The 10,549-nt window shown below is 39.0% G+C and overlaps 1 protein-coding gene across 1 annotated transcript in view; it reads left to right on the top strand.

Annotated features, from left to right (window-relative positions):
- The first annotated feature begins 359 nt into the window (after positions 1-359).
- The window catches only part of LOC134156633 (uncharacterized protein F13E9.13, mitochondrial-like), a 28,954-nt gene continuing 18,764 nt past the window's right edge, over positions 360-10,549 (top strand). Inside the window, exons 1-3 of the mRNA XM_062604881.1 lie at positions 360-462; positions 1,425-1,528; positions 8,913-9,093. Of these exons, the coding sequence (XP_062460865.1) occupies positions 390-462; positions 1,425-1,528; positions 8,913-9,093 (358 nt within the window). The 5' untranslated portion in view covers positions 360-389. The remainder of the gene's footprint in view (positions 463-1,424; positions 1,529-8,912; positions 9,094-10,549) is intronic.

Genomic DNA, 10,549 nt, shown 5'->3' with positions numbered 1-10,549 from the left:
CTCTGAAGCGCCGCCGGGGCGGGGTCTGCGGGGGGCGCGGCGGGCTCGACGGCGAGACCCGGGGAGCTGCGCAGGGCGCCGCGGGACCCCGCGACAGGACTGGCGGGGCGGGGCGGGGCGGGGCCGGGGGCGGGTCGGCGGCACCGACGCGGAAGCGGCAGGAGCGCTTAGGGCTGCTGCAGGTGGATGCCGGTGGCGGGGTGAGGTGACCCGAGGCGCAGGGAGCGGAAGGGACGGAGCTGTGGCAGCAGGCCGGGCAGTCCCGTCCGCGAGCGGGAACGGGCCCGGCCTGTCGGCGGCGAGAGGCGGGCAGCCTCCGGGACCTGTCGTCCCCCCCCCACCCCTCCCCTGCCGGCCCTGATCCCCTCTCTCCTTTCCTCCCCGCAGGGATGCTGCTACCCAGGCTCTTTGGGCGGCTGAAGACAGCGGTCGTCGGGGTGGTGCACGTGGGAGCGCTGCCAGGTGAGCGGCGGCGCCCTCGGCAGCGGCACCTGTCAGCCCGGCTGTGGCCCGGAAGAGGGCCCGCTCCCCCGGGAGCATCAGGTCGCCGCCCCGGGCCCCTCATAAAGTACCATAGGTTTGCACATTCCCCCTTTCCAGCAGTAGCAGAGGCAGGAGGTACTACTGGGTGAGGAGCACAGGGAACACGGGGTGGTTTCGGTGCGCCGTGTTTGAGGAGGCAACGGTTATAAAATCACACAAAGGGGCGTTGGGACAGGGGACAACTCTACCACATGTCAGGTAGAGCTCTCGCAGATCCCCTTGACAGGCTGGTGCCCAGAGCTCACCAAGCTCCACATTTTCCCAGAAGCAGGCTCTAGGCAGCATGGCCAGCCTTCCATGAAAACAGACCATGTAACCAAGCTGCCAGAGAGCTCTTCACAGTCCACATTTCAGACTCTGAGCTTTAGGAGCCCAAACATCAGAAAAGGCTTTGGAGCTATTCTTAAGTGAAACTCGCTGAACTCCGCAAAATCCATGTGTGTTCATTTCTGCTATGAAGCACTTACACCAAAGTTCAGGTATAATCAACTTACAGATTAGAGTTTAAGATATCTTTATGTAATTTTAAATTGACTTGTGTGTAGCACAGGTGTTCTGCAGACCTAGATATCTGTCTTGCCATAGGCTGTATTGCATGGAACATCACTAATGTATAATAAGTACAGGAATAACAAGCCAAGAGCAGATCAGGTACAATAAGAGATTACAGCAGGTATTTATCAAGTTTGTCAATTACATTTAGGAGCCAAACAGTTACAGCAGATCTGAGAAGTTCACCTAATGAAAGAGATGCCACTAAGGCATGTCATAATCAACCTTGTAGCAAGTTTATTCTATTTCTCCCTATTTCAGTGTGCCAATCTCTATAGTTAACCTGAAAGCTGTTACTGTATGTGGTTTTGGTTTGTGCAATCCTTGAGTAAGCAGCATTACTCTTGCCGGGACACCAAGAAGTTCTCTTCCATTGACCCAGATCATTGATCAAGCTTGTCAAGAGGCAGAAGTTTACAAGAATGCTGGAGTTGTAAGTTTTGGGTTCCTACTTCCTATAGCAGCATTTACACAAAGCTGCTTCTGCATAGGCAATATTTTTTAAATTGAGTCTATAATTCAAAGAGTCTTAACACAGTTTAGGAAGATGCTTAAATCCACATCTTTCATTTCAATATCGTAAGTAGGCATTGATTACAAAACCTAAAATAAGCATCACATGCACCCAAAACGATTGAAAAAGCTTAGACTCAAACTGTGTAATTTGAATTGCTTCAGTTGGATTACCATCAGATTCTAAGAATCAAGTCAATTTAAGGGAGAAAGAAAAAAAGTAACATTGACTGCAACATGGACAGTTGCTGATCTTCTAGGCATCTGGCTGTAGAATCCTTCATTATCCAGTCTGACAAGCCACTGTAGTTTTAGCTCTGTGCAGTACTCTGGTTTCATGTAGTCATGGAGGCACACTCTCACACAGCCAAGGCATTGCATATCTCAGTCACTTGCAGGCTGCAGGGTTGCCCCACGCTTGGGTTTGTACCAAAACACCACAGATTATTCAGGGGAAAAAAACTAAGAGGTAAGCTTAGAAGCTTTTCTGCCCTTTAACCCTTCTATTCAAGCCCCTTGACTGGAAGTATGCCAGCTTTGCACATCTAGAAGAGAAGGCCCAAAAGGCCAGTCTCAGTGAGAGGCAAGTCAGGGCAAGTACTACTGACTGAATTGCCACTGTACCTAAAGTGGAATAGTAATCTTCATTGGTCAATAGATTTTAACATGTACTTTTGGAAGGTCAGACATGTTTTAAACATTTCATTGCACCAGTCTTTGGGTGTACAGTATTATGTACATTTTCTGGCATGGTAAGGTGACGTCCTAATGTCCAATGTTTGAAAAATATCTTAAATGAACAAGTAGCCACTGCTCTGGGCTGTTGCTGTCTGCACAAGAAGCTGGTTGAAACATTTTTAATGGCGTAAGTTACCATGAGACTTTAGGGACTGAACAAAATTGAATGTAAGAACTTAGTCTAAATTATAGAAGACCAAGGTCACAATGCAAGACAAGTCACATGAAGTAGATTATGGGCAGAGAGAGCTAGCAAATTAGAAAGAATCCTGGGAATTGTTTAAAGGATAAACATCAGTGTGAAAAAATGATGTTTACATAGTTGGGCTTGTGAATCAGATGGGCAAGTACAAGATGGCCGCCCAGTTAGAATAATCTCGTACTGCAAATTGTACAGGATGAGTAAGTTTTCTTCCTTTTTGTGCCTGTTGACAGAGCAGGTGTGCAATAGCTCTGTATTCTGTACCGTGGCTTTATATTTTGACTTTACAGTTACAGTATCATGATGATATGAGGTATAACATGATTTAATTTACATCAGAAGAGTGGCAAGTACTAGTCTTTGTCTTCCTGTGTTAGAGGAAGTGGTTATACAAGTGATCTGTAATTTGTAAAGCCATTGCCTCAAGTTTCAGTGCTTGTTTACCCATTTCTTTACATACTAATTGCACATCAAAACTTTTATCAGCAGATAGAAAACACCAAGTATACCTAAAGGTGAGGGAAGGTACAGAAGCAGTTACTTTCACTGCTGACATACACAAAGCTGGAACAATCTTAAGACAAGCTTTAAAATCCATTCTAACACAGAATTTTAATTTGGGGTTTATACTTTATTGCCTTTTCAAGAGTTGAAATAAATTTTGCTATTCCAGGTCTAACTGGTTTACATTTTTTCCTCCCGTATTACAGCCTCTGAACTTGAATGTATTTTTAAGCATAACTCTTGGGTAGGACAGATAAGGTAAATGCAGTCATTTCTCTGCACATTTGGACAAATACAAGGCTTGAAGTTATGTTTAGTTGATTTGCTGTAGAAATCACAAGAACATCAGTGTACGTTCCACACCAATCTTTGTTCTAACAGTCGTAGCAGCAGTATGACAAACAAATCCTTATTAGTGCCATAAAGGTCAGAAATAATCAGGAGAGCATCCATAAATATCAGTATAGCTGCCTAACATATTCTGCAATTTATTTGTGTATTTTTTCATGGTACTTTAAAAGAAAAGTAAGTTTTTGTGATAGATACTTTCAGGAATTCCTGTCTTCTGAACAGAGATCACCACTCTTCCAAGGTAACTATCCAGCATATGTAATGGAAATATATTTGGGTTTGCCCCTCAGTATCTCAAGTGATCTGCTAAGCTGTCTGTTTTTTCTTGCGAAAGAAGAGCTAGAAATTTACAGGTTTTTTCCACAGATGTTTCTAATGACAGCATTTCCAAATCTTTTAGAAGATAAGTAACCATCTTGCCACAACTAGATGTTTACATATTTTCTCAAGTTGCTTGAATTTGTGCTAACATTTACAAATAAAGTATATGGTCTTGCTCACTCAATATGCATTGCACTTGGATAAATCCTAGTATTTTCAGAAAAAGGTGACTTGTCTGGCACATTAGCAGCTTAACATAATAAATATGAAAGATTTGTGATATTACAGCACAGTAATGAAAACAAGTGAGTGCTCAGTTAGGAAGCCATCTGTGCTCAAAATGTATATGCTTTGTACTCGTGTGTTGCTAAACAATGAAATTCCCTAGGCAAGATTTTATAAGCAGCAAGCTATGATCCCTCCAATTTGTATCTGCTTTTGCTTAAGACAAATGCAAAATGTGTATTCAAGTAAACTTTTATTCATTCTGTTCAGTCTCTGATGCTTCTCTGTAGCCAGAAAATAGAGCACAAGTTCCCTCTAATTTCATTGAAATAGATCACTTTACTACTAGTTGCTGTAATCTAGCTGTAGCTACTTGAGTAGCTGACATTAAAAACAGTTAGAGATACACAAGTAAAACTATTTCTATTTAAAAAAAATCCCCAAAACTTAAAGTTATATTGAATTGCAAATATTATGGTGCTTCTTACCACGCAAAATTTTGGTTCACTTTTTTTTACCAGTGCTCATCCTCCTGATGCTTCATTTGTCTTTGTAACTGGAATGGGATTTGCTACTACATGTTTTACATTGATTAAAAAAAAAAAAATTTCAACCCTGTTACTCTTAACTACAATGATAGTTGGGATTCAAATTAGACTTTAATAACAGTTGAGATAATAATAACATAATATTCTGTTTAATAACAGAATAAAGTACTGTTTCTTCATAGAACCATGTAGGTAGTTATAACTTGATTACAGAGATTAACATTTCAAATCTTAGCTGTATTACAGTAGAATAAAACAGACAAACACTTCCTATGGTATATCATGGAATCACAGACTGGTTTACATTGGAACTCACCCAGTTCCAGCCCTCTGCCTCAGGCAGGGACACCTTCCACGAGACCAGGCTGCTCCAAGCCCTGTCCAACCTGGTCTTGAACACTGCCAGGGATGGGGAAGCCATAGTTTCTCTGGGCAACCTGCACCAGTGTCTCACCACCTTCACAGGGAAGAATTTCTTCCTAATGTCTAATCTAAATCTCCCTTCTGTCAATTTAAAACCATTCCCTCTTGTCCTGCCACTACCTGCCCTTGTAAAAAGTCCCTCTCTAGCTTTCTTGTGGGCCCCTCTAGGTACTGGAAAACTGTTATAAGGTGTCTCCAGAGCCTTCTCTTTAGACTGAACAAGCCCAACTTGCTCATAGGAGCTCTGTCTTCAGAGGAGAGGTGCTTCAGCCATTGGATCATATGCAGGAGAATTGCTTAGTAATATATTTAATTATGTCTATTAAAGCAGTAACCTCTTGTTCTAGAGGTAGAATTTTAAAAGTAATAGCTACAAAGCTGTGCTGCGACACAGGTCATAAATACTTTGCAAAGGCACCTGATTTCCTTCATAAGGAGCCCATGACTATGGTGGTGGGAAAGGCTGTGGTTATCTCAGTGTACATCTGAGCCTGTATAATGGTGGGTATAGAGCAAGGTATAGTTCCCTTTTCTCCCTGGAGGAAAGAGGAATTGTTTTAAGTTTGTAAAGTTTTGTATTAGTAGGCATGTGTTTATAGGTAAGACCTTTCTGTTAAAGGAAACACTAAGATTAAATTTGTCCTAGATAAAAGTTACATTAGGTAGATACTGAGTTAAAGCTTGTAAGATTGTTATATTTGTGGTTTATAGTGTTGTGACTACATTTGAGTTTTTTCTACTATGATATGTGTGTATGAGGCTGAAGTGCTTTAAGAGGTTATTTCTATAAGTGGAATAAAGCTATGGAAATTATTTTTCTATAAAATCAGAGAGCTGTTTAAATGACCTATTTTCTAGTAGGTAGCTCTGATACAAGAGGCACTTTGCACACATACATAGCACTTCAGAAGTCATTCAAAGTAAAAAGAAAATATATCGTTTGAGAATTGTTTATAATGAGGCCATTATATGTAAGCAACACTTAAATAGTCATAATATTCAGTAGAAAAGGAACACAAAAGGTATTTGCTAGAGTTTATCTTTTATTATCCGAGTAAATTCTTCTTTGAAGTGTGTTATACAGTAGCTGTTCCTATGAACTTCTAAACTGTAAGATTAAGTGCCAAGAACTTGAATTCAGCATAAGGGTTTTCTTTCCACCATTTTAATTAGCTGCCTGATAGTAATGAAGTCTGTTTTATACACATATCAATTCAGTAAACACAGAAATCTGTGGTGTTATTTTTTATATAAAATATGAAAGAAAGTTCTGAGTTAATGCATCTGTAATTCAGCTCTCACTATTGCGGAACGTATGTTGTTCTTTTTTTAATTAAATAAAATATAATATGCAAAAGAACAGAGTCTATTGGATGGTACCAAAAGAAGAAGACTTTATTAAAGTCATACCAAAAATATTCACTGTAACTGTGGGCCTTGAGGCCATAGGAAGCGACAACTGCTGAAAAGTGAATATAGCAAGTTCAAGGCAGAAGAGAGGAATGTTGGAATCCTCCCATATGCCTGCATTTAGAACAAGAATTCACATGCACAGTAGCATGGCTTAGGTTTTTAATTAATTTTAAAATGAATCAATTCATTAATCTAATGGAATAATTTGCTTTATGCAAATCCTGAGCTGTTGAAGTAGTAGGAAGCCATGGAAAGCTCAGTTTCACTGTGGAATTTCTGTGGAATTCAGTGAGCTTATTCTGCTTTTCCTGCTACTAGCATGGCTCTTCAGGAGCTGAGCATCTGACGTCCCATTCCCAGGTGTCTTTCTTCATGTGTGTCCTATTGAGGTTGATTCTTGACTGCCTGAAAGCAGCTGGTTTGCAGACCCTATCTCCTTGCCCTTTTGATAAGCTTGGAGTTTCATAGATACCCATGTTTTGGTGAAGTCTGCCTAGCAAAGCATACTTAAGCCAAGCACCAAGGGCTTCTAGATTCTGTGGTCTCAAGAAAAATACCTGGGTTTGAGGGATCATTGCATTTTTTTTTTTGCTTTGCTAAAATAGTACAGGTTTAGATTAATCTTTTTGCCAAATAGTGCTACTGACCAACTTTGCATTCTTGCTTAGACTGACCTAATAAATTTGTATACAGAGGACAAAGGGCCAAGGGGTTTCTCTTTGTCCCACAAAGGATTTGGTAACTGCACCTGAGTTTCAACAACATTTGGTCAGTTCAGGTTTGTTGGAACAGTTGTGACCCCATTCCAGAGGAACAGACTAAAAGGTTGTGATTTTTTTTTTCCTTTTTTTTTTTTTTCCATTTCTGAAAATACTGTGAGTTTTCTGAGGACTGGTTGTCACCTTTGTTGTATTGGCTACCTTCCATCACAGGTAGAGAAGTGTGGATGTTAGACTATACATTGAATTGGACATAGAAACAAAATCAGGACAGATGTTTTGATTAGTTGTCAAATCTGGTTTTCCTTTGCCTAGTTGAGGTTTTCTGGGACTGGAATTCTGTAATTCAATATGTTGATGAACAGTAGCAAATAGTGCATAGGTCTAATGTTGGGTGCTCATATTAGATTGCTTTTTTCATTGTCGTTTGTGTCCTTTTGTTTTTAAGGTAGCATGCATTTGAGTGTTTAAATACTCAGCTGTAAGCCATTTGTTAAAGGTGGCTGAATGCTTGCAATGAATGCATGTGGGTCGTGTGCTCAGTCTGACCATGTTCTCCCACCAATGACTTCCACTCTGTTGTTCTCATCCTGCATGTTAGGTGTTTATTTATCATGTCTGTAGCTCACTCAGTAATTCAGCCATTAAATGCTGACTGCATTTTATATACTCTCTTATCTTTTACTGCCAAAAGAGCTTCTACACTGCAACAAAGATTAAAGAAGCATTACATATAAAAGTTTTTTTAAAATAGAAATCTTCCCCCACTCCCTCTTCCTGATTCTCTATGTTATTGTTAACCAGACTTCTTTCTCTAATCTCTAGTTGGTTTGTTTTGTTTTTTTTTCTGAAACATTGTTCTTTCTATTCTGGCTCAGTTACAATGTCTTTGAAATGTAAAGCTCTCATTTTAAAGGATTAAGATATGTGATAGAACTCCAGAGAGCATGAAATTTATTTTCTATATGTACAATTAATCTATTAGACTTTTTTTATATTTAGGTTGAAGCTGGTGAGAAATGTTTAGCTTCTTTAAACATCCTCTCTGCAAATGCAGAACATCAGACTTGAAATATATTTTACAGCTATACTTTTGTTATTAGTCCTTGACAAAATTATATATGACTTACAGTTGTTGAAAACTTTCTGGTATATACTATACAATGATAGGAAAAGTACAAGGTATTCAATAAATCACATAAATTATATCTGCAGAACATTTTTTAATCACTCCATTGTATGCTAAGAGTATGTTTGTGTGGAGTGAACGGTGTAGGAGATAATAAGTAGCAACATCTTCAAGTAATTCTGAATCTGGAATGAGAAAAATGTCTATAGTTAAAACCATAGTATTAGGAACACTACAAATAGATACAGTAATAGTCAAACAAAAAAATCCTTTATTTATCAAAAATAACACCTTTTCTGACATTAATTTAATTTGAAATTGTCTTGATTATCTCTACATCCTCCGTTATCCAAACATACTCAATATCCTATATTCCACTCGGATAATTGAAGTTTGACTTTACATTATTTTTAATGAGGTATAAGGTTTAACTCATTTGCCTATAGTTCACATTTTAGGATGGATCAAAAGAAACAAAATTGATGAATGTATAATTAAAATCACATTTGTTTCTCTTCATGATTTCCCTGCAAATACCATGCTGTTGATGAAAGCACTTTTAAGAACGGTAATATGCATCAACACAATTTACTGTAGATAATCCTTCCTTTGAAGGAAAACCTTTAAGTGCCTGTGTCTTTTAATACAGAATAGCATAATGGTAAACTAGCCATGTTTTTTAAGTTCCTTTTTTCCAGTTTAATGATATTTCTTTATAATAATCTCTCCAGGATGGCTTGATAATAGAAAACATGCATGATCTTCCTTACACGGTGTGTCCTAGGCCTGAAGTAACTGCAGCGATGACAGTCATTAGTGCTGCAGTGAGACGAGCCTGGCCCCATCTAGCGCTGGGTGCCCAGATCCTGTGTGTTGCAAATCAACAGGCGATAGCAGTTGCTCTTGCTGCAGGTAATAGAAATGACTCATCAGTTATTACTGTTGTTTGCTATGGCATTTACTCTGTGCAAATTGTGTATTGTACTAACATAGATACCATGAAAAATGAGACATGAAAAGTGCACTGTACCCTGAAAAAGCAGAAATTAGGTTTTGAGAAAAATGCCTGCTTGATTATAATCGATGGTACTTGGGCACTGCTTCAGTTGGAGGCAGCTAAAAATCCCAAGGCCACTGCAACAGCTTACTAGGTGAAACCTGTCTAAATATAATGATTAGTTTAAACCCACTCATGTCTAAAAGCCACCTTTGCTGTAACTCTGTTTACTTCAGTGAAGTTATATTTAAGGATCAATTTAACCCACTGTGGATAAGTATCCTGTATCAGCATCTGATTATATATTGCTACTACTGTTATCCATTAAAACTAAGTTTTCATTGCCTTTTTTGAAATGAATGGATGGAATTAAGCTTTTATGTAATAACAAAAAATTGAGTGTATAGCTAGCCAAACTAGTTAAAATTAAATTACGTTTGGGGAAATTAAATATAAATTAATCTATGTTTATTGCATGAATCCTAGACTTGCTGATCTTTGTGCTCCTGCTGCTTGCTGAAGCAGTTTTAGTTATTTGTAACATTCCATGATTTAAAGATATGGAGTCTGTTTTAATATGGAAGGCTTTGTACTATGTAAGTTGCTACTTTCAAGGTATCCTGCCAGTTGAGAAATGGACAAAACCAAGTATTTATTGCTGCAGTAAAACCTACATAAAAACCTAAAGCAAAAATGCTAACAATTCCAGTTTTAATTTTTAGGAATTGTATGCATGTAGAATATTTGAGGTACAGAGGCATTTGCAAAAATATTTACACATTTTTAAAAGCAATAGTCTAACCATTAGTGAGCTTTGTTTCCTTTTAGGAGCAAAACTGATCACTAAATAAGGTAAATAGTGTGGGAACAATGTATTTTTCTTACTTCTCAGCAATTATTAATGAAGGAGAGAATGCCTGGAAAGCTTGGGGTTTGCTCAGCTCTGCTGCTGTTCTGCGCTATTTGCTCTGTAACTGCAGAACACCACTAGGAAAGGCCTGTGTTGAATGCATTACACTTCTCTAAAAATAATTGTCTCGAATTCACTGAGCAGGAAAGCAAAAAAGAAAAGAAAATCACTTTAAGCAAAATAGTAGTAAACTGAGTGCTGCTTTGTAGGTAGCAAATCTTTGACTAGTTGTTCTATAGCAGCTTAGTAGTGACTTTAATATCAACACAGTTATAATAGGTGGCTATTAATCATAGAATCATAGAACAGTTAGGGTTAGAAAGGACCTTAAGATCACGTAGTTCCAACCCCTCTGCCATGAGCAAACCATATCACCCAAAGCTCTGTCCAACCCGGCCTTGAACACCACCAGGGATGGAGCATTCACAGCTTTCCTGGGCAACCCATTCCAGTGCCTCACC

Source organism: Pezoporus occidentalis, unplaced genomic scaffold (genome assembly GCF_034315485.1).
Source record: "Pezoporus occidentalis ecotype Australia unplaced genomic scaffold, CSIRO_AGI_Poc_V1 ctg89, whole genome shotgun sequence".
NCBI lineage: Eukaryota > Metazoa > Chordata > Aves > Psittaciformes > Psittacidae > Pezoporus > Pezoporus occidentalis.
This window is presented reverse-complemented; position numbering and strand designations above follow the sequence as displayed.